The following is a 26,393-nucleotide window of genomic DNA, read 5'->3' as shown; positions in this document are numbered from 1 at the left end:
CAATGTGAATCAGACTTCATTCACCTACAGCAACACTGTATCAGAGTCAGGGAAACAGTCCCTTCCTTATGCAGCTAATGTTCTAGTGACAGCTTTGGATAAAAGAGTAACAACATCAGCAAAAATATGACACAGCAACTGTGTGGGAGGATACAGGGCACAGACGATAGGGCCAACTTCTCCATGATGACATTGTGCTTAGAGTTGAAAGAAAAAAGTGCTGGCCAAGTGAAGAATGAGAAGGTGGAAAAGAGCTTGGCAAAGGAGGCAAGGCCAGGTCATGCAATGCTGAACAGGAACAGCAGGGACGTGAAACTTCATTCAATATGTAGCAGTAAAGCACCAAAGGGTGGCTTTCATGTGGCTGTGACTTCCAGCATCCCCTTCCTTCCTTTTAGTAACAGAACTCCGCAAAACACTACATTTCCCAGATTCACTTGTAACCAGGTCTGGTCATGGACTAAGCTCTAACCAATGGGATATAAAAGGAAGCATTGACTACAATTTGGGGGCCCTGTCCTTTAAAAACAGAAAATTGCTTCCTACTTCATCTTTTTCCTTCGCTGATTTTTTAACAGGTTTTTTTTGTTTGTTTTTGTTTTTAAAGATTTTATTTATTTATCTTTAGAGGAGAAGGGAAGGAGAGAAGGAAAGAAACATCAACGTGTGGTTGCCTCTCATGCATCCCCTGCTGGAAACTGGCCTGCAACCCAGGCATGCGCCCTGACTAGGAATCAAACCAGCGACCCTTTTGTTCACAGGCTGGCACACAATCCATGGAGTCACACCAGCCAGGGCTCCTTGGCTGAATTTTAGATGTGGTGGTGGTGAGCCCAACTTTGACTACACAGCTGATGACAATATCCCTCAAAGTTAGTGAAACTGGTTAGAAGTAACCTGGTTCTCTGCTGACCTCACAGACAGCTGCCCTGATAGCTCCAGACTCCCCAACTCTGATTTACTGAAAGACAAACCATCTTGTTTTGTTTGGGTCACTGTACTTGAGCAGCTGGCCCAAATCCTGAGTGATCAATCACTTGGCTGTTCTTGAGAGCATCAGTTGAGGGAGGCGATGTGAACATGGGGGCCAGTCTGCAGGCTGCTGCCGTGGACCAGGTAAAGAATGAAAATGGCCTGGAGCTGCAGCAGCAATAGAGACAGAGAACCAGGTATGCTTGAGACATACCTGACTGGACACAGCCATGAAGGATAATAAAGGATGAGCCATGGCTTGAGTTGAAGGGAAACCAGTGCTACCATGTGTGTGATGGGGACATAATAGAATGGAGAGGGGGTTCTTGTGAGATGCTAGTTATTTCCCTCTTGTGAGTCTAAAGGCTCCATAACACTCTATATCAAGTTTTGCTTTCCTTTCACTCATTCACAAATATTGCTTCCTACATACCAGGCATTGCTCTAGAAGCCTGGAATATAGATAGCAGTTAAGAAAAAAAGATAATTGGGTTGGCCAAAAAGTTCATTTTCTCTGTAAGATGGCTCTAGTAGTGCTTAGATGTCTTTAATTTCATTTGAAGCAATTTTGTTAGATTGTACTGTAACAGCTATCATAAGAGTGTGCATTAAAAAATCACAATTTGTAAATTTTTGTGTAGCCACTTTAATATTGAAGATGAAAGAAAATATACAACATTTTTGCCATATCATGCTTTATTGTTTCAAGAAAGACAAAAACACAACTAAAATGCAAATAAAAAAGATTTGTGCAGTCTGGCTGGTGTGGCTTAGTGGATTGAGTGCTGGCCTGAGAACTAAGGGGTTGTCAGTTTGATTCCCAGTTGGGGCACATGCCTGGTTGCAGACCAGGTCCCCAGTGGGAGGTCATGCAAGAGGCAACCACACACTGATGTTTCTGTCCCTCTTTCTCCCTTCCTTCCCTTCTCCAAAAATAAATAAAAATCTTTTTAAAAAAAGATTTGTGCAGTGTTTGGAGAAGGTGCTGTGACTGACTGAATATGTCAAAAGTGGTTTGCAATGTTTCATGCTGGAAATTTCTCACTGGATGATGCTCCACAGTTGGGTAGACCAGTTGAAGTTGATAGTGGTCAAACTGAGACATTCATTGAGAACAATCCACATTACACCATGTGGGAGATAGCCGACATACTCAAAATATTCAAATAAATAAAGTTATTAATGATAATGAAAAATGTGCCTTTTATTTCCCAAAAAGAAAAGTTAACACATTTTTTGGCTAGCCCAATACAAATCTCTACCCTTGTTAGAGCTGACCTTGTAGTAGGGGAAGCAGTCAGCAAACCGTCAACAAAACAAATATATTATACTATAGAAATACCTGAGGGTTACAGGAAGAAGAAAGAGGAGAGTTAAGGGGAACAGGGTAGGGGTGAGATTGGGGAATCAAATGGAATTGCCAAGTTGTGGCTGCTGACGACTGTTTCAGAAAAAAGTCTCAGGAAGAGGTGGGTTTTGCTGCAGAGCTGCATCCTGCTCCTACTAGGAAGAAACTGCCCAAAGGTGTTTGAGTTTCTAGCAAATTCTTCTGATCTGTCCCTCAAAACAAGTTAAGTCCAAGCCAGCTTGAGGACTGGGGGACAAGCGTGAGGCAGTGTGTGCCAACCAGCCTGCAGAGATACAGCCTGCAGTGGTATAAAAGAGCAAATAAATGGGCAGTGAGAACTGTCTAAGGGAAAAAGGGGTTCAGTGACCCAGAGAGAGAGGGACCCAGAGACCAGTGCAGGAACCCTTCTTCCAAAGGACACAGAAGGGGGAGCCTGGGGAATCCAAGGCAACCTGAAGCCACACACAGGCCTCCACCCAGGCTTCTGGGGCTGCCGTGTAACAGGAAACAAACATGGCACTCTTGGGTGGGCAAACACCTGGGCACTAACAAAGAGCACTCATGAAGGGGCTCTTCATAGGCAAGGAGGCAACCAACAGTGGGAAAGGCAGAGGTGTGAGCAGCCACCCAACCCTGCAAGGTCTGTCTAGGGCTGAACTGGAGAGGATGTCAGTGTCTCTTTGGCCACTCCTATCTGCCTGTCCCCTTAATATCCTCACAATTCCCGGTCCAGAGATCTTCCTTTCCTTTTCCATTCCTTTTGTCAAAGGGTCTATTTTACATATTTTTGTCCAGCTGCTTCCCACTCACCTATATTTCTCTACTAGATTTTTGGATCAGAGCCCCCATCTCAATAGGATCTCATTCTTATTGTCCATTGACATTCAAATAATCTCTGGAAAAAATATTAATGACAATTAAGGAATTAGCTGTCTAGTTCCCTTGCAGCAAAATCAAAACAAACAGACAAAACCCACCAGCACAACATTTCACGTGTTAGTTTTAAGCAGACACCCAACTCTCTCTCTTCTCTGACACCTACCCCAGGGAAGTCTTCAATCTGAGTAGTCTTATAGGCATTGAAGGCTGGGCCTCCACTGGCCCACGAAGCTCCTTTAAGTGGAATGGTGGTGAGAGGCTCACCTCAGGGCACACACAACTGTATGTCAGCCCAGCAGCACCCCGCCACATCCCTCTGCTCCACACACAAGTGCACATCCGCCAGTGGTGGCTGGAGGAAAGTAAGGATGCCTGTCCCTGCACGGAGGAGAAGAGGAGGTAGGGAAAGGGAGGGACAGCAAGTGACCCAGTCAGAGTCTGAGAGATTTGAAGGAACAGAATACATCTGCAGGAAAGATGGAACTACAAAAACACACTATATAAAGTGAGAAAAAAGAGTAAGAGTAAGAATACAGAGGCCTGGGAGTGAGCACACAGGGCTGGAGCTTTGACTGACTCCTGACCTGCCCCATGGCCTAGGACAGACCCCTTCAACTCTCTGGCCTTCAGTGACTTCATCAGTGTGGTACTGCACTGCAAGCATTTTAAAATCCCTGCTACTCCTAAGTCTGAATGCACAATGATGGAGAGGCAGGAGGAAGTCACCTGTGAGGTCTAGGCTGGCACAGAACCTTGGAGAATGAGCTCTGCCAACTCTCTGCCAGCTACTGACTTGCTGTGCCACTGGATGGGGTAGCATTTATGCTACGGACAGGCCCAGGCACCCCAATCATACAAGTGGAGGAGAACAGGAACTGAGCAGGCTCCTCCACAGGCTGCTGAGCCCTGTGCAGCATGGTGAGACCCTTCCAGGAGGCTTCAGGAGGACAGACTTGTGGGGTCACTTCAATTTGAAGACCTGTTCTCCAGTCCAAGACTTTCCCTTTCTAAGCATCAAAGTTGTCTCCATCAGAAGCATTCCAGAGGCAACTCACCTGCTTCCCATTCCCCTGAGGGTAATTCCACAGTACCAAAGACAACCTCGCCATCTGACTGACCCTATGGGTCCCCAAGAGAAACTGCCAATCGGCCCTCCCTTAGCCACCCCCAACTTCTACAGCTGCATCTCCAGAACCATCAAGAGCTTCCATTGGGCAGGTCTCACCCAGTGACTTGTTAGAAGACAGGCTCATGATGACAGTGATGAGGATAGAAGATAATAATGAAGATCATAATAACCTTCCCTTCCATTTTAATATTTTTGAACTTTTGTAGAAAAAAATTTTTTGAAAGTGACACCATGCCAGTCATCTCATTTTATGCTCAAGAAACCAACAGAATATCAGTGGGAGGAGCAGAATTATCAGTCCCATGTTTCAGATGAGAAATAGAGGCCCCCAAAGAAAATGACTGTCTTGAGGTCCTATAGTCCTACAGTGACAGGGAGGGGCTCCCTGCCCAGGAAGGTCTCTCACCTTCATGAGCTCTGCTGCTGGCTGCTGCACCTTGCCCTCCAGCTCAGAGATGAGCCCTGCCAGCCGAGAAAGCTCCAAGATGCCCCTGCTGTTGTGCTTCTCCTGGCCCTCTGTGAGTTCCTGTTCCAGCCTCACCAGTTGGCCTAGCGGATGCTGCTCCCACTCCTTCAGGAACTGGTAGCCCTGCTCAAACTCAGCCATGATGTGCTGTCTCTGCTCCTGGAGCTGCTTCTGCAGGTGGGAAGTGGGAAGTGGCTGATGCCTCTGCCTTGTGGTGGGAAATCCCTCCAGGACCTGATGTTAGTGATGCACAAGGCTGGCTCTTCTCCTATGGCTACCCCCACTCACATATTCTATAGAGTTCAGGCTGGAAGGCAGGGTGCTTTCAAGCATTCCTGGGCCAACCTACCCTCCTTGAGGAAGAAAGTCCATGAGTCAGTTCAGTTCAACCAGCCACTGCAAGACTGTGACCTTAACTCCACAGACTGGTCAGTACATTACAGATAAACACATGTGCAGCACATGTGCAGATAAACAGCACATTTATCTGTTCTAGGTAAACCACTATGTTCCGGGGCTCTTTGAAGAACTGCGAGCTAACACATTTTTCCTTCCTGAACACCAATCTCTTTATGTCACCTCTTGTAGGAAGCTTACTTTTATCTTTTCAGCACCCCACCACATACAAAGTATCTGTGTATCCCATCCCTGGCACATAGAGCTGTATCTTGCTCCCTTACTGAGACTGTGCAAGGTTTGTGCTCAGGGACCATGACCCTTCCTGTCTCTAATTTCACTGCCAAGTCCAGGCTGAGATCTAGTCAGTGCCCTTGGCGTCCAGGTTGACTGAGGTTGGGCTACATCCACACATACTGAGGGACTAGAGACACTCCTTGAACTTGAGCTCTCTCCTGCTTCACTTTCTCCCTCTCCCAGGGTCCAATCACTCAAGGCCAGGCCTGGTCCCAATATCACTGCAATGCCCACTTCCCAAAGAAAACTGAAATCTGCTTTTCAGTTTTCCATCCTGATTCTATTTCTACAGAAGCACATAAGGTGCTATTGTTGTAGACAAATAGCGGGTAAATACACACTCTCGGCGTCTGGAACCAAATTGATAAAAATTTTAATGGCCAAAGATTTTCCTGCGCAGGGGCGAACTTCCCCAACTGTGACTGGAGTCACGTAGCTACTCAGAGCTACAAAATGGAAGTTGCGCCTGGCTTACAGACTACTGGGTATTTATATTTTCTAGCAAGCAAGCAAAGGCATACAGAAGCAGAGGTGGCGGTTAGCTATTGGCTTATTTAAAAACGGCAAGGGTCCCTGATTGGTGAGTGCTGCTGCTGGCGGGCACTTTCTGGCAGGCCCGGGTTAGTTACCTTATTTGGCTAGAATTTTAAACCCAATTGTTCCCGGATGTTTGTTCATTACCCTGTTCCAGGAGCTGCAGATTTAGGGTTGGGTAATGCCCTAGCTGTAATTTTCCTAGCTGGGTATAACACTCCCCCCTTTTCTGTGGGGAGGTGGTCAAACCATTGACTCATCTTCTTGGAGTAAGATGGTGTAGGGTTGGGATAGGACCATTAACTTGACAGCATCTATTCTGTCTTTGATGAATGCAAACACTTTGTTTAATATTATGGGTCCTATTGTTAAAATTAATATTACTGTTAGTAAAGGCCCTAGCAAGGGGAGTAAGAGAGGGAGGAAACCATGTAGGCTTTGGTACACATACCCATTCGGGCTGGCTGACTCCTGTGGAGGTTCTAGAATAGGCTAGGTAAGCTACAGTAGCTCCACAATCCGTGGTCCGTGTATAGGAGGAGGGTATGGCATAGTCAGTATGAGTTCCTCCTCTACACTCACAGGGTGGTCCAAAAAGGGCTGCGTGGAGGTCCTTGGGGCTAGCTTGGAATCCTCCACGGGTTAGGGGCAGAGTTACTACAAGCAGGAAAAGTCTTACTGTTTGAGAAATTTCAGTCTTAGCAGTTGCTCGGGATCTTTGCTGATCCGCCATGTTCCTTGGTGGTCCTCTGGGGGCTGGGCTGGCTTCGTGTGTGATAGATGAATCCAGTAGGGCTTCTCTGCTACTCGTACTGCAGAGAGGGTGCTGAGCAGGACCTGGAAGGGCCCAATCCACCTCGGCTCTAGGCTTCCCCGGCGATGGTTAAGGACCCAGATCCATTGTCCTGGTTCAGGTGGAGCTTGCCATCGGGTTGTCTCAGCTGGAGGCTGGTGGTGTAGGACTCGTATCTCCTGTCGCACCTGTTGCAAAGCCTGGAGGGACTTAAGGAAGTTATGATTTGTGCTGGCTATTTCTTCACTGGAAAGTCTGGGGATAATGGGGACAGGTTGTCCAAACATTATCTCATAAGGGGTCCAGGATCCAGTATAAGGGGTGCATCTCACTCTAAAAAGGGCGAAAGGGAGTAGCTCTACCCAGTTGTCGCTGGTCTCCTCTTTTAGTTTTATTATGGTTTCCTTTAGAGTTCTATTCATCCTTTCTACTTGGCCTGAGCTCTGAGGCCTATAAATACAGTGGAGCTTCCATTCTATCTTTAACCTAGCGGCTAGCTCTTGAGATACCTTCAAAACGAAAGCTGGGCCGTTGTCTGATCCCACGGCTAATGGAAGTCCGTATCTGGGGATAATTTCTCTCAGTAAGAGTTTGCACACAGTGGAGGCGGTTTCCCCTTTTGTGGGGAAAGCCTCCACCCATCCTGAATAGGTGTCTACTAGTACTAAGAGATACTTATACCCAGATTTTCCTCTTACCATTTCTGTAAAATCTATTTCCCATAGCTCACCTGGGCTTTTTCCTCTATATCTAACTAAGGGGGGGAATTTCTTGTTCTGTGCATTGACCTTAGCACAGATCTGACACCTAGTAGTAACTGAATGAAGGATTTCTCTTATCTTTGATCCTGAGTAATATTTTCTTATCAATTGTTCTAATCGAGTCTGACCTAAATGGGTGCTAGAATGGAGATCTTGTACTACCGCCCGTAGTACCCCTAGAGGTAGATGGATCTTGGAGTCAGGTAATATTATCCATCCAGCAGAGTCCTTAACCCCTCCAGCTTGAAGGCCTGCTTGCTCCTCGTCAGGGGTGTATCTGGGTTTGGATGGTAGCTCTGGCTTGGGCACTATTGGAAGTACCTTCTCTGTCTTGACGGCAGCTTCCCAAGCTGCCGCATCAGCTAGGTTGTTTCCCCGAATGATGGAGGACTCACCTTTCTGATGCCCTTTGCAGTGGATAATTGCTACCTTGCTAGGTAGCCAAATGGAGTCTAGCAAGTCCAGGATCTCTTGTTTATTCTTAATTTCTTTACCTCCAGAAGTGAGGAGGCCCCTTTCCTTGTAGATGGCTCCGTGGACGTGCGTGGTGGCGAAGGCATACCAGCTGTCAGTATAGATGTTGACCGTTTTCCCTTTTGCCAGTCTGAGGGCCTCAGTGAGGCCAATTAGCTCTGCTCGCTGAGCTGATGTCCCTGCCGGCAAAGCCTTTTGCCAGACTATTTCTTCCTCTGTGGTTACTACGGCCCCTGCTAACCTCTCACCATTTAGGACATAGCTGCTTCCATCAGTAAAGAGGACTAAGTCAGGCTTTTCATAGGCCTGGTCACGCAGGTCGGGGCGTGAGCCAGTTATAGTCTCTAATACCTGAGAACAGTTATGGACAATTGAGGAGTCGGGTACAGGTAGCAGGGTCGCCGGGTTTAAGGCAGTCGTCTTTAGGAACTGGACAGCTGGAGGATTCAGCAGTTGGGCCTGATATTGAGTTAGCCTCGCATTAGAGAGCCACCTATCTGGGGGAGCCCGCAAAATTTGTTCTAAATAATGCTCTCCAATAACTTGGATATCTTGCCCTAAAGTCAATTTGGTAGCTTCCTTGACTAGCAAGGAGGTGGCTGCTAGTGCCCGCAGGCACGCCGGCCAGCCGGAGGCTACAGGGTCTAATTTCCTGGAGAGGTAGGCCACGGGTCTTCTCCAGGGGCCTAATTCTTGACTTAGTACTCCTAGGGCTACCCCCTTCTTCTCAGCTATAAAGAGCTGGAATGGCTTAGTGGCGTCTGGGAGAGCAAGAGCGGGGGCAGTAGTTAAGGCCTCCTTTAAGGCCTGGAAGGCCTGTCTTTCCTTGTTAGTCCAAGTAAACGTCTCCTCGCTCCCTCTCATTATTTCGTGGAGGGGCCTGGCTAGTTCTGCGAATCCTAGGATCCAGAGCCGACAGTATCCTACTGCCCCTAGGAATTCCCGTACTTGCCTTTTCGATGTGGGCTCGGGGATCTGGAGGACTGTTTGGATGGGTTGATCAGAGAGAGCCCTCTGACCTTTACGCAAGTCATACCCTAGGTAACTTACGGTTTGTTGAACAATTTGGGTCTTTTTGGCAGAGACGCGATACCCTATTCCTTCTAGTTCCTGTAGTAGCTCCTTGGTAGCGGCACGGCATTCCTGGTGGTCTGTTGTGGCAATCAGGAGGTCATCTACATACTGCAGGAGCACGATGGTAGGATGGCTGGTACGGAAGGGCTGCAAGTCTCGGCCTAGGGCTTCACTAAAAAGGGTAGGTGAGTTTTTGAACCCTTGTGGTAGACGCGTCCAGGTATACTGGCCTAATAGGCCGTTTTCCGGGTCGTTCCACTCAAAGGCAAACATATCCTGACTCTGCGGGACTAAGGGAATGCAGAAAAAGGCATCCTTTAAGTCTAGTACGGAGTAAAAAGTGTACGTTGGAGGCAACGAACTGAGTAAGGTGTAAGGGTTAGGCACAGTCGGGTGGATAGTTTCTACCCGTGAGTTTACTTCCCTCAGGTCCTGGACAGGGCGGTAATCCTGGGTCCCCGGCTTCTGGACGGGCAGCAAAGGAGTGTTCCACGTAGACTGGCATTCTCGCAGGATGCCCGCCGACAGGAGGCGCTTCAGGTGCTGAGCAATACCCTGCTTAGCGCGCGCTGGCACCGGGTATTGTCGGACCCGAATGGGGGTAGCTGTGGCCTTCAGCTGGACTACTACTGGTGGCTGATGAACAGCTAGTTCCAGGGGATTAGTCTCCGCCCAGACCCCCAGAACCTCAGCTAGTAAGTCCTCAGGGACCCCGCCCTCTGCCTTACCTTCCTGGAGGGCGACAAGTAGGTATTCTTCCGACAAGGGCACAGTGACTTCTAGCCTCATTCCTTCTTGAGAGGCCTCATTACTCTCCTGCTCCGAATCTCGCCTAAAGGTGATGGTGGCCTGTAGCTTCCGCAACAAGTCTCTCCCGAGCAGCGGATACAGACGGACAGTCTGGAATTACTAGGAATGAGTGCGTGATGGTGCCCAACCCCAAATCGGTTACTCGAGCTGTGGTCCAAGGGTATGCCTCCTCTTTGCCTGTTGCCCCTACAGTTTTTGTAGTTGCCTTCTGGAGTTGTCCTTTGGGTTGCTTTAAAACTGAAAAGGTGGCTCCCGTGTCTATTAGGAAATTGACAGGTTTCCCTTCGACCTGTAGGGTGACCATGGGCTCCTGGGAGCCAACTGGGATGGAGCCCCGGCCCCGTCAGTCTAGAGTCTGGAGAAGGACAGGAGCCCCCGTCCTTTGCTGAGCTACCTTGGCTTGCAACTCTGGGCACTCACGCTTCCAATGTCCATTCTTCTTGCAGAAAGCGCTCTGGTTCTTGCCTATTGGCGCCCGTCGCTGTCCTAGTCCTGACTCCGTTTTCCCTCCACCCTTCGGGGCTGGGTTCTGGGCGGCAATTAAGATCTTGGCTACTTCCTTTGCCCTACCAATCTCAGGATCATCCCTATTGATGAAAACCTTTTGCGCTATCTCTAATAATTTGCTAATATTCTCCCCTTCAAATCCTTCTATTTTCTGTAACTTCTTCCTAATATCTGAAGCTGCCTGAGTTACAAAGGCTATATTGAGTAGTCTCCTGTTCTCGGGTGCCTGAGGGTCTAGTGGGGTATAACCGGTAGGCTTCAATAAGCCTCTCTAGGAAGGCGGCTTGCAATTCCTCCCTACCTTGGATTACTTCACTAACTTTACTAAAATTAGTAGGCTTCTTAGCTGCTGCCTTGAGCCCCCGTAGTAGAGCCCGGCGATACTGGAGTAGCGCCCCCCCCCCCCCCCCCCCCCCGCTCGAATTAGGATCCCAATCTGGGGGTTGACTGGGAAGGACATCCTCTACCTCCCTCCTCCCTTCTGCGGTACCCCTCTCTTCTCCCGTCACAGCCTTGGCTGCTTCTCTCATAATTCGGTCCCTTTCCTCAGAGGTGAAAAGGGTCTGGAGTATCTGCTGGCAGTCATCCCAGGTTGGCTGGTGGGTCCTGAAAATGGTTTCTAAAAGGGAAATGAGGCCTTGGGGTTTTTCAGAAAAAGGAGGATTCTGGAGTTTCCAATTATACAGGTCACTGGTTGAAAAAGGAACATAGACTAGTCGAGGTGGTGCCTGTGCTGGTGCATCTGGGCCAGGCGGCACCTCACGGAGAGGTAGAATGGCGGCGCCTCCCTGCTGAGGCAACCCATATGGTGTCCGGCCCCTGGTATGGGGCGGGCTCCTGAGGTCACCTCCCGTGGTGGAATCTGGTTGCGGAGGATTGTAGGGTGGCGCCGCAGTAGGCTCGATCAGGGGGTCCTCCGGGGCTTCGGAGAGAACTGGGTATAAACGAGGCTTTTCCTTAGCTGAACCCGGGACCGGGGTTCCCTGTCCCCTCGGGCGGCAGGCTCTACTACCCCCCTCGCCGCAACACAGACACTGCGCTGCATCCTCCTCTGGTCAGGCTGGCATGGCCGGATGTAACCTGGATGCTCGGTGGCTATGTCCACCCAAACGTCGATGTATACCATCTGGTCCGGATGAGGTACCTGGTATACTACTCTCTGTACTGCATATAAGATGGGAAGATAGAAGGTCCCCTCAGTGGGCCACCCTATGTTGAAGGTGGGCCATTCTAGTTCACTGAAGGTTCGCAGTACCTCAGGGTCGGGCGGTGGGCCCCCATAACCCCGGGCGCGCTTCTGAAAATCAGAAAAATTATTTAGGAGGCATTCAAGCACGGTCTTGGGCGTAGATCCTCCCTGTCCCATCTTGGAATTGCGGCGGGAGACCTCGGTGATCTCCCAGAGTCCTAGGGCTACTAAAAGAGTTGTTAAGCCTAGAGGGAACACATATAATTTTAGACACAATTTCTGGACAAACAACAAAAGGCGCCCACACAGACACAAATCCTTTCACGCAAGCACAATATCGCTGTGCAAGGCGGCGCGAAAACCAAAACCAATTGCGACCCAGTCGCGGGAGCCCAGCTCCGATTCCCGAGAGCGTCCTCTCCTTGGAAATCCCCCGGGGGACTGCCGGTAGCGTCCCACCTACCCCCTCGGGGCTCAAGAGGTCTAGACCGTTTCCAAGATCAGGGTACCCCAGTTCTGCCGAAACTTACTGGGCCCGGTGGTTGATGGTCTTCCGAGTGTATGTAGATCCCGGAGGAGCCCCCAAATGTTGTAGATGATCGGCGGGTAAATACACACTCTCGGAGTCCGGAACTGAATTGATAAAAATTTTAATGGCCAAAGATTTTCCTGCGCAGGGGTGAACTTCCCCAACTGTGACCGGAGTCACGTAGCTACTCAGAGCTACAAAATGGAAGTCGCACCTGGCTTACAGACTACTGGGTATTTATATTTTCTAGCAAGCAAGCAAAGGCATACAGAAGCAGAGGTGGCGGTTAGCTATTGGCTTATTTAAAAACGGCGAGGGCCCCTGATTGGTGGGTGCTGCTGCTGGCAGGCACTTTCTGCCGGGCCCGGGTTAGTTACCTTATTTGGCTAGAATTTTAAACCCAATTGTTCCCAGATGTTTGTTCATTACCCTGTTCCAGGAACTGCAGATTTAGGGTTGGGTAATGCCCTAGCTGTAATTTTCCTAGCTGGGTATAACACTATCTGTTCCCAAAAATGGGCATCCAGCCATAAGTACAGGGCCCAGACAGCATCCTCATCCATACCCTCAGTTCTTATCCTGGAACCAGTACCCTCCTTCTAAGCCCTCTGGCTACCTACTCTCATAGGAATCATGTCTTTCTCCTCTTTGAAAGTAAGAATGGAGCCAGGCCTTCCTTAGTTCCCCTCACCTTGACTTCCTCACAGAGTTGGCCCTGCAGCTGAGGTGAGTTACAGAGAAGGAGGGACCTTAGCGGAAACCTAGGCAACCCACTCATTTGTCAGACCAGGGCACAGGTCAAAGCCACAGAGCTCAGGCTGACAGGGCTGAGCCATACACAGGCCTTCTACTGCATCTCTGCAAGCCCAGGATGTCCTGCTGCACCAGCCCGTTGTCTCCAGGCTCCCCCTTAAAAGCCTCACTTACCAGTGCAGACAGGAAGTCAGCTTCTCCCTTCGTCTGACAGCCCTGAATTCTGTCTCTGTCTCTCCTTAGAGTGCTCAGGTAGTTCAGAATTTGTTCCTATGGAAAGACAAGTAGTGGGGACAGGCGCACGCTCTGAGCTGGGGCAACAGAGTAGACTCAAGATGAGTCCCTGGCCAGCTAGAAGCCTTCAGCAGGGTCTTGGCCAGGCCTGGTCTGGCCTCCACATGGGTGCAAAGCAGAGCCTCTTGGGGTTGAAGGGGCCTTACTTACCCTGTGGGGCTGGGCAGCCTTCTCCAGCAGAATAGCTTTGTGGGGCTGATGTTCCTGGGACTCCCTGCATAGCACACACAGCAGCAATCTCACAAAAATAGTGCAGCTTCTCCCAGTGCCACTCACACAGCTTCACGTCCTGCTGCTCCTGGGTTGCATCTGCCCACTGCCTGTCTTTGTCCACCTTCAGCTGCTCGATGTTCTCTACCAGGCTGGCCAGCTGCCACACAGGGCGGATGTTCTCCTTCTTAAAAGGCTTCTTGCAGAGGGGGCAGATAGGCCGCCCCCCTGAAATAGGGTGGATGTCAGTGGTGCAGCTGTGGCAGAAGACATGGCCACAGTCGATGGTCACAGGGTCCCACAGGTAATCAAGGCAGATGAAGCAGATCACCTCCTCCTCCAGATTTTACAGTGATGCTGATATGGCCATGGTGTCCTTAGCTCAGATGGGTTTCTATTCACTGGTGATGGCTTATGCTTTTTGGAGACCAGACATGGGAGTCAAGAACAGGCACAGCAGAGCGCAGAGGTGGCAACCTCACACAGAGCACTGTGGCCCAGCAATCAGCAAACACTGACCAGCTCTTACAAGGCTCACGTATTAGCAGAGTAAAAGCACCTTACTGACCACACAGTCCAACCCCCTCATTTTATAGATGAGGAAACTGGGGCGTGGAGTGTGTGGCTTGGTAGAGTGGCAGGGAAAGATGTCTTGAGCCCAGGCTGTGGGGTTGGGAAAGCAGTCCTGCCTCAAGGGCTTTTCCTTCGATCAACTGATGTACCAACTATGATAATAAATACACACATCTACAGTGTCAACCATGGAGCAAAGCTCTCAGATATGCAGGGCACAGGCTGCACAGCTATTCACATCCCCAGTAAGGAGACTCCTTCTGTTTAATCCTCCAGGTTTCAAAGACTAAGAGTATTGAGGTTCTTTACCAAGACTCAAGAAGCACCCACAGTACGAGTTTTGGTATTTCACTTCATAGATGTTTTCTTGGCCTGTGCTGTGCTTTGGGTTTGGTTCAAGTCCCCAGGACAGCTACCAAGACAGAGCTGTCCCCAGGACAGCTCCTGGCTCCAGGGCAGCCGGCTGGCCTAGCACAAGCTGGCCATGTAGCTGGCCTGGCCACTCTGCTATCAACAATGGTGCACTGTCCCAGCTGCGCTTACAAAGAAACCAATGTGCAGGAACACTCAGCTGGCTGTGACTACAATATGTTCCTGAGGCTTGGCCCCCAGAGGGAGCACAGATAATGAGCAGAGAGAACTTTAATGCATCTCTCTACCTTTGCCACCCTGGCCCACTTCCTGACTCAGCAGCTGCCTCCCAGTCCTGGTTCTTTGTGACAATAGAACTCTTTTAAATACTCTAAGCCTTACATAAAATGGGGAAGTGACACTTACCTTCAAGGTTTTCTAAGTGGGTTGAGTGAAAGAATTATGTTGAAAGTACTATGCATAAGCACAGTACACAGAAACAAATCTAGGAAAGAACCCAGAACACACGGTTTCCAAATCCAGGAGTATTCAAAGCACCTGATGCAAAGTGGAGATGTTAAGTGGAAGCAAGAAAGGAAGCGAGGAGATCAGCCATGGTGACACACACACTCCTCAAAGATCAGGATGGAGAATTTGCTCCGCTGTGGATCCTGAAGGCAACCAGAGTAGTTGCCAGGAAGACAGGCAACAGCAGGGCACATGGACCACTTTAAGGCTGGAACGAAGCACCTGGAGCCAGAAGAAGTCAATGCTATTAAGGATTGTGTCCAGTGAATATCCATTGCAACAGAGCTCAGTGGCCTTCATGCTCTTTCACCGTAGTGACAAGAATAAGCTAAAAATAACCCCCAGGCTCTAAAGACCCAAAGGAAAAACAAAGCAGAAATGTTGTCTACTTCTTGAGGATCTAATAAAGTAATATATTTTAAAAATGCATTATAAAGTAAAAGTACTGCACCAATGTAAGGGACTATCATACTGCCAACAATAAACTCCACTAGATGCTCTGATGGAGTTAGAAAACTGTGATTTTTAAGATGTAATGAGTGTGGAAAACAAAGTTCAAATGAACAGGTCGGAGGTTGAGTAATTTAACTGGCATATGAAGTAATAAATACTTAGAAGGATACTGAGGCTGGTAAAAATCTGAGGAATTGCCTGGGCCAGCTCCCTGGTTTGCCTATTGAGGGAATGAGCTGTAACAAACACAAAGGGCTGGAAAGAGGGGACTCCTCAGGCTTTGGAGTCCATCACCAAGTAACTGTGTTGAGGGCTTAGAAGGTTAAAAGCTTAAGTTGTTTTCTCTGTTGTTGGGGATGGCATGAGCTATCATTGGGGGCTGGGAAATTTCATTCTTCTGCAACTACCCAGAGGGACAAAAGGACTAGGAAGAGCTCATCCATAGCTCCCATCCACACAAACCTGACAGTCAGGTGCTTTCCTCTTTTAGAGCAGGAATTCTAAACCCAGGAGCCATGCTGGGCTCTGATGCATCTTTAAACACCTGAAACTGTATGACTGCACATGTAATCAAAAAATAAAATTGTGTAGGGATCACAGAAGAACACTAATAAATAAGTGCAGTGGGGGACAATAGATTAGAAAAACACTATCTTGCAATTTCATTATGAGACAAACAATTTCAATGAATTCTAAAACCTGTGGTGAAGGTGTTGAGGATAGTCCCATGGAACCAAAGTACCTCCCCTTGGGTTACTTTCTAATGTACCTTGATAAGGGAGAGATCTGTGATCACCATAACCAGCAATCAAACCCAGCATTGCTGATAGAGGGACAACCTAGTATATGCTTCCCTGATATGGAACCATATGAATTACACATCACCTTTGAAGTGGTCCTGCCACAAATGTTTGACTTAAATGCATCAAATCAAGCCGTTGGACCTAACTTCCAGTTTACAGAAAATATGAGGAAAAGAGGAATGAGCTACACCACACCATGAAGAAACAATCAGATAAATGCAGAAAACAGGACATCCCACAAGATAACTGGCCTGGTCTTTTAAAAAAGTCAATGTCATAAAAAATAACAAAGGACTTTTATTGATTTAGAAAGACTAAAGAAATGTAACAGCCAAATGCAAAAACTCTGATTGGCTCTTTTTTTTTTAAGCTATAAAAATAGTTTTTGAACAATTAAGGAAATTTGACAAAGGTCTAGATATTATATCATATTATAAAATTATTGTTTATATTTAAAATGGCAGCTCTGCAAGCTGATAGGTTGGTCAATCGCTTGAAGAACATCACCATGATGATATCGCTGCTCCTCACCCAATGGTTCGTTAGCCAAAGGGACCAGATAATTCAATGGGACCTGGTGAAGGAAGCAAGATCCATCAGGCTGGTCTCATTGACTAAGCACATCCACAAAACACATCATTAACCTGCTATGATCAAGTTGGGGAGATTGTGGTGAAGGGTCTGAATATTTCCCTCTACATCCTTCCCCAAAATCTGGAATACTTATTCAATTGAGCTATTAAACCAGTCTTAACACCTTTCTCATGCTATGTTTAAAAAACTAAATTTAAGAAAACCCAATACATAAATAATTTAAATAGTATTTATTAAGACTGAGAATGTTCATGTTTAGGCAATGCATGCTGCAATACTTAGGGCTGCATGACTACAACTTCTATGGTTTAACAAAAACAACAAGTTAGAAAAAGGTTCAGAGGAGGGGGGGCGGCTACAGTTTTCTATCAAGGGTCTGTAACTACCAAAGATGTTGAAAATCACTAATAGAGAGACCATGGTACTTGACAACTTGTAAAAGCTCAAGGCATATGTGTGAAGCCATGAATGGATTCAGAAGAACTGAAGACAAAGCTACCTGCACAGCACCATCTAAGAGTCTACAATAACCAGACAAAAAAGATGAACAAAATGTGTTACCATTTTTACGCTCAAGACCATCACTGGGCTATACAGATTCCACCTTGAACATGTTATAGCATACACTGAAAGATGACTTAGTGCATTGCTGAAAATATATTAGACCTAGGTATCAATCTCTGGGTGGGCAATTCAGGTTCAAGTTTAGGCTCTGCAACCCAAAAACCAGGTGACTAACAACTTCTTCGAGACAGCATTTATTTGGGACCCACCTTACTGCTATTTATACATCTTATGTTATTCAGTGCTCAGGATGCTCTTCCTAAGGAAGCTGAGGATCCGTGGGATAAGAAACTTGCTCAAGAGCAAATGGCTAGGAAGCGGTGTCTGGTGCTGATGCCTTGGCCATCCAGGACTCTGCTCCTAACCCAGGTGAACTGTCGAAGCTTGGATGTCACCTATATGGAAGGGCTCTGTAAGCTGCAGAGTGCTGACAACAGTAAAGGGGCACATGTTACTGCTGACACTGACCTAAGCACTTCATCTCAAATGATAGGAAACAGGATTAGAGTGCAGCAGACATGGCAGATCAGAATAGAGGTTCATCACCCCATACCCAGTCCTTTCAGGTCCAATGTAAAACTGACCCTCTACAAAAACTTCCCCAACTAAGCACATTTCCCAATGATTGTGCCCATCATTTATGCCTTCAGTATATTTGGATTATCTCAATGAGTTTCCACAATAATGGGTAAAACTATGATTCTCTCCACTCCTGGCTCTTGGGCAGACAGAAATCACAAAAGCCAGAGCTGGAAAAAAGCCTCAGAGAGGATGCCGTCCATTCCACTCCTTTTACCCAAATGAGAATTCTGAAATTCCTGGCTCCAGGGCAGCAGGTCTTCCATTCCGTTCAATAAACCAGAAGCTGGCTGCGACTAGGCAGAACCAGGCAGAACTGGAGACACTCCCTACCCTTCTGAGTTCCCCTCTCCCCTGGAGTCCTGGATCTCATATATACCTCCTGGGGACCTGTCAAAAGAATGGCTGAGGGGACACTGTAATTTCCTGTAGCACATTTCAGGATGTGGGTGCCATGCACAATTTGCAGCTATGAGAACCACTGTGAGCTGCAAACAAGCAGAGGGAAACATGGCCAGGAAAGCCCACACCTGTGGGTAGACGACTACACTTCACACCTCACTCCTGCCAGGACAAATTCCAGAAGGAAAGAATCAGAACTGTGGTCCCTTACTTCTTAACAGCTGCCAACTTCTGCCCTAGCAGTTGCTATACTCTCCCTTAACTGTCTGTGGTCTCTGCCATCCCACACCTTCCTCCCTGCCTCCTGATGCCTTGGGCTCCTACACACCACAGAAAGGAACCCTAGAAGACACTAGATCCCAGTCATGGACTCCAAGGCACACAGAATTGAGTGGAAGGCCTGTATTTGCATCCCAGCCTCCAGGGTGCTTCTCAAGCCCATTCTGCGGTTCCAAACAAGAGCCCTTTATTCCTTGTAATCCCAAAGCACTAGGCTGAGAGCTCTATGCCCATAGAAACCCCATTTAAAAAGCTCTCTCAGAGCCCCCAGTTAAGCTCCATTTCTTAACCTAAACAAATTCCCCTAAAAGTGAACTTCTGTGAAATACATCTAACAAACCTGCAGAGGACAGAATTCGAGACAACCAAAAAACGATCTGGATCTGGACACTGCAGGAGGCAGGCACACCCCTCCTGTCAACACCAAAGGCCTGGACTCCCCAGGCTTTAAACCATGGCTGTGGCTGTGGGCTGGGCATGAGGTCATCTAAGGAGATGCCAGTTTTATGAACAGTGCATTGCTGAGATCACACGTGGTTGGTTACTCTTCCCCACAGGGCTGAGCACAATTGGTACTCTGAAGCATAGAGCAGGCTGAGGCATACTTTGCCCAATGGCAATCCCCACCAGGCTCAAAGAGGTGTGTAGAGGCAACAGTCACCAGGGAACGGAGGTAGATGGGACATGGTTTTAAGATGCCACTGAGGGAGGACTTCTGCCAAGATAGAGGTGTAGGTAGAAGCACTTCACCTTCTCGCACAACTAAGTTTAAAAACAACAAAGTTTTAGCAACAAAAATGCAGCCAAACGACAGGAAATTGAACTACACGGAAGTCTGACAACAACGAAACCTTCAGCCAAACCAGTAAGAGGGGCAGAGCCAGCAGCAGAGCAGGGTCAGGCAGGAAAGATCCACCGGACCCACTGGGCACGAGACCCAGGTGTGCCAGCAGCCATGGGCGGATCCCAGGTGTGGAGAAGCAGGCGAATCCACTGAGGACTGATCACAGTCACACATTTGCACGCAGATAAACCGGTGAAGGAGAGAGCAGTGAGACAGACCGTGCAGGCCCCAGCGACGGGAAGCAGCAGAGGGAACCTCCATTGCCCCTCTCTGACCCCGCCCCCACATAAAGCCTCACAAACCAGCGACCTGGGTGGCCCTACCCTGGTGAACAACTAAGGCTCTGCTCCTCATACGTAACAAGCACGAGCAGATCAAAACATGACTCAAGAACTCAGAGCCCCAGAGCCGATAAATCTAAGCAATGAAGAAATAACCAAACTTTCAGAAGCACAGTTCAAAACACTGGTGATCAGGATGCTCACAGAACTGGTTGATTTTAGTCACAAATTAGAGGAACATATGAAGGCTAAACTAACTGAAATGAAGGGAAATACACAGGAAACCAATAGTAATGGAAAGGAAACTGGGACTCAAATCAAGGGAGTGGACCAGAAGGAGGAAAAAAATGACCAAACAGAAAAGGATGAAGAAACAAGAATTCAAAAAAATGAGGAGAGGCTTAAGAACCTTCAGGATATCTTTAAACGTTCCAACTTCCGAATTATAAGAGTACCAGAAGGGGGAAAGGAACAGCCACCAGTGGAAAACTTATTTGAACAAATAATAAAGGAGAAATACCCCAATCTGGCAAAGGAAATAGACTTCCAGGAAATCCAGGAAGCTCAGAGAGATCCAAAGAAGTTGGACCCAAGAAGGAACCACCAAGGCACATCATCATTATATTAGCCGAGGTTAAAATGAAGGAGAGAATCCTAGAAGCAGCAAGAGCTAAGGGGACAGTCACCTACAAAGGAGTCCCCATCAGACTGTCAGCGGATTTCTCAAAAGAGACCTTACAGGCAAGAAGGGGCTGGAAAGAGGTACTCCAAGTCATGAAATCTAAAGACCTACAACCAAGATCATCTATCCAGCAAAACTTTCATTTAGAATGGAAGGGCAGATAAAGTGCTTCTCAGATAAGATCAAATTCAAGGAGTTCATCATCACCAAGCCCTTATTATATGAAAGGTTAAAGGGACTTATCTAGGAAAAAGAAGATAAAAAAGATGAACAGTGAAAGGACAGCAAACTCACAGTTATTAAGAACCACACCTAAAACAAAAGCAAACTAAGAGGACAGCTAGATCAGGAGCAGAACCATAGAAATGAAGATCACATGGAGGGTTATCCACAGGGGAGTGGGAGGAGGAGAAGGGGGGAGAAGGTACAGAGAGTAAGTAGCATAGATGGTAGGTAGAAAATAAATAAGGGGGAGGGCAAGAATAGTATGGGAAATATAGAATCTAAAGAACTTGAGACACGTGGTCATAAACTAAAGGGGGGGAGTGGTGGGGGAGGGGTATGCAGGGTAGAGAGGAATGAGGGGTGAAATAGAACAACTGTAATGGCATAATTAATAAAATATATTTTTAAAAAATAGAGAAAAAATTTCTAATTATGTTAACAAAATAAAATAAAAAAGAGGGAAAAAAAAGATGCCACTGAGGGTCTGAGGTAGAAGGGTGGCATAACTCACCCAACAGGTTACTAGGTACGTACTGGGTGCCTACTATGTGCCAGGCACTGAAAATACAGCAGGGAAAAAAATATGGAAAAGTCCCCATCCTCCTAGAGCTTAAATTTAGGGACATAATTGAGTAAACTTTTCTTTAGAAGCTGAAACCAGAGCTAATTGTAGGAATTATGCTACCTTCAAGAGTCTCCAATCTACTTAAACCTCCTCTCTCCATTGCTTAGTGCCTTCCTTTGGTCCTTCAAACAGACCCTTCCATGTGTTAAAATGCAAGTATGCATCCTGGCTAGTGTAGTTCAGTGGAGTGAGCACAGGCGTGAGAACCAAAGGATCACAGTTTGATTCCCAGGCAGGGCACATGCCTGGCTTGCAGGCCAGTTCCCAGCAGGGGATGCACGAGAGCCAACCATACATTGATATTTCTCTCCTTCCCTTCCCCTTGAAAGATAAATAAATAAAATCTTTTTAAAAAAATGCAAGTATGCTCAGGTAACCACCCTGCTTAAAATCCCTCAATGGCACACCATTACTCCAAGGATATAGTCAAATCTCCTTCTCAAGCCTTGTGAGGCCCCAGATCCTCAAGGCCTAGCCTTTGTCCCAGGCACATTTTCTGCTACTTCCCACCTCAAACTCCACCCCACAGGAAAACCAAACCCAACTCCAAGCCTCAAAATGCACCACACTCTTTCCTTCCTGAGCCCTTCACAAATGCTATAACCTCTGTAGAGAGCACTGTTCCTTTTCTGCTTAGCAAACCCCTTTTCCAGCTTGAAGTCTCAGCTGAAAGCTACCTCCTCTGACAAATCTTTCTTTTACAGCCAGAGAGCACTCCATACTGCACAGTGTACTTCTCTGCATCAAGCCTTAACTCATTTAATGCCAGCTTTTCCCAAGCCACAGAGACTATGTCTGCCTTACCCAGAATCTAGTGCAGTGCTACAGAAAGGAATGGGCTGAGGATGTGGGGAAAGTGGGTGAAGCCCAGGCACAGATGACCAACAAAATGGTTCCCTAGTGTCCGAGAAGCTGTGCAAATAGTCTCAGCCATGTGTCCTTTCTCTCTGGCAAGGTGGTAACCAACTAGAGAGGTGATTTCTTCATTTCTTCATACTCCCCACAGCAGCAAGAGCAGTCACCACCAGTGACAGAACCCAAGGTTTGGCTCCAGGAACAGAAAGAAAGCAGGGGAGGAGGAAATGGCTGCTGTGATATATACCAGAGTAGTGTGATAATCACTCTTCCCTCTCCTTCAGTTTTATACCTACGTATGCAAAGAGTTCACCTGCCTCATTTTAAGCTTCAGAATGGAATCACATTGCAACTTAAGTCCTGACTGGTGTGATTCAGGGGGTTGGGCATTGTCCCGTAGACCATAAGGTTACCAGTTCAATTTCCAGTCCAAGTTGCAAGGCCAGGCCCCGGTTGGGGGTGTGAGAGGTAACTGATCACATTTCTCTTGCACATCAATGGTTCTCTCCCGACTTTTCTCCCTCTCCTCCCCTCTCTAAAAATAAATAAAATAAAAATCTTAACAAAAAAACATTGCATTTTTGGAGGGGGACTAACAACATCATGTTTGTGAGGTTCAGTCACAAACCTTTGTGAGTTGCTTTTGTTCATTTTCATTGCTTTATGACTATAGAATTCTACTTCTGGCATAATCTATTTCTGATGGCCATTTGGGTTGCTTCCAGTTTGGGACAATTACAAACACTGCTCATTTCTGCCTAGTACACACAGGCAAGTATATGCAGCCTTGACTAGCTCAGGATGAGCTGTTTCCAAACTGTCTGTACCAGTGCACATTCCCACCAGCAGGCAAGGAGCACTCACACTGCTCCACAGCCATACCCACATCTGATATTGTCATCTTTTACGTTTCTGCCAATCTAGTGCAATGGGAAATAGAATCCCACTGTGTATATGTGTAACACTTAAAGAAAAAAAAAAAAAGGAAAGAGAAAGAAATCACACAAGAAAGGCCCAGTAATAGGCAATGGAATCCTATAAGCCGGTGCTGCTTGATCCAACTAGGAAGTGCTGTAAATGTTTATTTTTTGGGAAGAGGGGTCCAGCCGGCCTCCATTCTTCCAATCCCTTTCTTGGGATCATATGCTGTAGGCAAAGCTCTTCCTCAGTTCAAGAGTGGAGCAAGAGAAATAGTCTTAAGCCCCCCGAGCTACAGTGCTTGCTTCAGGGATGAGAACATGACTCATTACAGCCAGTCACAAGGGGACCTAGTTGAGCTACAGGGGGAAAAAAGATTCTTTTGCTTTCTCAAGAGCATGCAAGAGCTGATGTCATATGGTTAGCAGCTGCTAGAGCAATTTTATTAACCAGAGGGTTAGCCTGTTTGAGAATGAGGCCAACCCAGGGGTGAAGTGAAAGATACCAGGTCCATCATGTATTAAGCTGTGCCTGAAGCTACCCTACCGTTGAACTTTTCTGTCACATGAACCAATAAATATCCTCTTTGCACAGCCAGCTTGGTTCATCTGTCATCTGAAAAGAAAAAGAAAAAAGAATCCTGAGAAAGTTATTGAAGGTTACTAAGCTAGAATATACAAAGAACTTGTACAGAAAAATGAGCCTATTTACCTATACAACAGTCTTGTAAAAAGGCAGATACCAATTGACAGATCTCTCTCTGGCACTCACCTGAAGACTACAACCTCCCGGGCTTTGACAGATCCCCAAATGCTCTCAGCCACCATGCGCCCTCCCCACAGCTCATAGAAATTCTGAGTGATGAAGCACAAGCAGAATCTTTTCCCACCCCAGCTGTCATTCTAACCAAACCCTAAAGTGAAGAGTTCTGTGTTAGGACTAAAATCTGGAGTTTCACCCTCCACAACTCTGCTATTCAGCCTGGGACTAGATTTCTTGACCTTTCTGGGTCACAATATCACCATGAAGATGTGGGAGGGAATACCCAGGCCATTCACAAGTGTGAAATAATAGAAAAATATATACTGGCCTCTGCCTTTGTTCCTGACACAGAGCTCCTGAAAGCGTTATCATTTCCTAGGTGGTAAGAGCACTAAGAGCAGATTTTGTTCTTTTGAGGCAACTCTGAGTAGATTCCTGGGTGGGTCCTGATCACCCAAAAGACCAAAACCAGCCCCGGTCAGTGTGGCTCAGTTGGAGTGTCCTTCATAAAGCAAAAGGTCACAGGTTCAATTCCTGGTCAGGGCACATACCCAAGGGGCACATAACAAGGTACAACTGATTAATATTTCTCTCTCATTGATGTTTCTCTCTCTCTCCCTCTCGCTTCCTCTCTCTCTAAACAGTAACAGGAAAACATGTCCTCAGGTGAGGACTTTTTTTTTAAAAAGACCAAGCTATGATTAGAAGCTTGGAATTTTCAGCCCCATCTCCCTATTTCAACAAAGGGAAAGGGACTATAAATGAAGTTATAATCAATCATGCCTCCTTAAGCCTCCTTAAACTCCCCATCGTACAGGGTTCAGGGAGCTTTCAGGTGGGTGCACACATCTAAAGAGGGAATATGATGCACTCCAACTTCACAGGGACAAAAGCTCCTATACTCAGGATCCTCCTAGACCTTCCCCTATATAACCCTTCATCTGGCTGTTCATCTGAATCCTTATCATATCTTTAAATAAACTGGTAAATGTTAGTAAGTGTTGGACTGAGTTTTTCTATCACAACAGGACAAACTGAAATAAAGGTCTGACAAGTGCACAGGCATATTTAATGAACAACATAAAGTCAGTGTTATTATTGAGTACAATCAGAGTACACTAAACATAGCCAAAATCTTTGAGTCAGGTACAATGTTTTATTGTTCTGATGTTTGACAATTTGGCTATCAAGCAAAAAAAAAAAAGCCAGTTCTATCAAATTAGTTTTCTCAAGATCATAAACGGAGTCAGTGAACTCAGCACAGGTGAGTTGGCACTAGTCTAACCATTCACTCCATGAAGGAAGGATCTAATTACACTTGGTCAAAGGACCAAATGTAATTTCAACTCCTTAACAATTAAGGAGTAGTTACATTTATACAATCCTAAAATTATTTCAGCCCTTTGAAGGCAACCTCGAGGCTGATGTGGCCCCTGGCAAAAATGAGTCTGACAACTCCATGTCTGATCTAAGCCATGAGACATGGAGTTGCCATTTTTCATCAAATTTGATATCTATGTTACATTATCCATCTCTGAAATCAGTGTGATCAATGGCATGTCATAGTTTGGCAAGATATTAAATAATTGATGGCATCTTAGATTTGGTGAAATGTGCTGCCAGGGTTAGGTAACACACAGGTCTCACTGCATTACTCTAGTGCTTCAAAACTCCTTCATGAGCTCAAAGCTGCACAGCAGAGCACACAGGCTCCTCATCATCTGGCCCCCCAGTTAATCATCCAGCCTACAACCCGCTTGCTACATACAGTGAACCAGGAACACAGGCCCTCCCTCACAGCCCTCGATCCCCACGCCTTGTCCTTGTACATGTTCTTTTCTCAGTCCCAGCTCATCAGGTATGCCCCCTCATTTCTGAAGTCCTTCCTTGAATAAGTTAATATAGCAGAAGATAGAGACAAATTTCCAATGCAAAAGAACTTCAAATAATAATGACCATACATGCCCTTAAGAAGGGGAAATATACTTTCCACGCCTTAGGTATGGGCTATTGGACTACTGGACATAGTTAGACTATTTTCCAAAGAGTATAATATGGGGGTGGGGGAGGGTGGAGAACATGGAGTAACTTCACAGACAAACCTGACAATCAGTATCTCAGCCAAGTGGTCAAGATAACCATCAAGTCATAAATTAAGCTGATAATTTGTACCTTTGATAAAATGTGAAGTGATGAAAATGACAAAGTACCTATTAGCTCTGGGATGCCAATAACCCATAAGCCTACTCTTAGGAGAAAAACAGACAAATTCCAGTAGAGGAGCATCCTATAATATACATGACCAGTATTCCTCAAAACTGCCAAGGTCATCAAAAACAAGGAAAGTCTGTGAAACTGCCACAGCCAAGAGGAGCATAAGGAGAAGTGAGAATTAAATGTGATGTGGTATCCTAGATGGGATTCTGGAACAGAAAAAGTACTTAAGTAAAAACTAAGGAAACTTGAATATTATGGACTTTAGTCAATAATAATGTACCAATATTGGTTCATTAATTGTAACATTTGTGCCCTGCTATAATGTAAGATGTTAATAAAAGGGGGAAAGATTTCGGGTATAAGGGGACACTGTACTCGCCACACAATTTTTCTGTAAATCTACAACTGTTCTAAAAAATAAAGTCTACTTTTTAAAAAACTGA

At 46.7% G+C, this 26,393-nt stretch overlaps 1 protein-coding gene across 1 annotated transcript in view; it reads right to left on the bottom strand.

The window, feature by feature from the left end:
* The window catches only part of TRIM26 (tripartite motif containing 26), a 71,185-nt gene that overhangs the window by 2,037 nt on the left and 42,755 nt on the right, over positions 1–26,393 (bottom strand). Inside the window, 4 exon segments of the mRNA XM_053667439.1 lie at positions 4,735–4,965; positions 13,086–13,181; positions 13,356–13,443; positions 13,445–23,586. Of these exon segments, the coding sequence (XP_053523414.1) occupies positions 4,735–4,965; positions 13,086–13,181; positions 13,356–13,443; positions 13,445–13,785 (756 nt within the window). The 5' untranslated portion in view covers positions 13,786–23,586.

This window comes from Artibeus jamaicensis, unplaced genomic scaffold (genome assembly GCF_021234435.1).
Source record: "Artibeus jamaicensis isolate MK-2021 breed Jamaican fruit bat unplaced genomic scaffold, CSHL_Jam_final contig_469, whole genome shotgun sequence".
In the NCBI taxonomy this organism is placed as follows: domain Eukaryota; kingdom Metazoa; phylum Chordata; class Mammalia; order Chiroptera; family Phyllostomidae; genus Artibeus; species Artibeus jamaicensis.
Note: the sequence above shows the minus strand (reverse complement) of the source record. Positions and strands in the feature narration are given on the sequence as shown.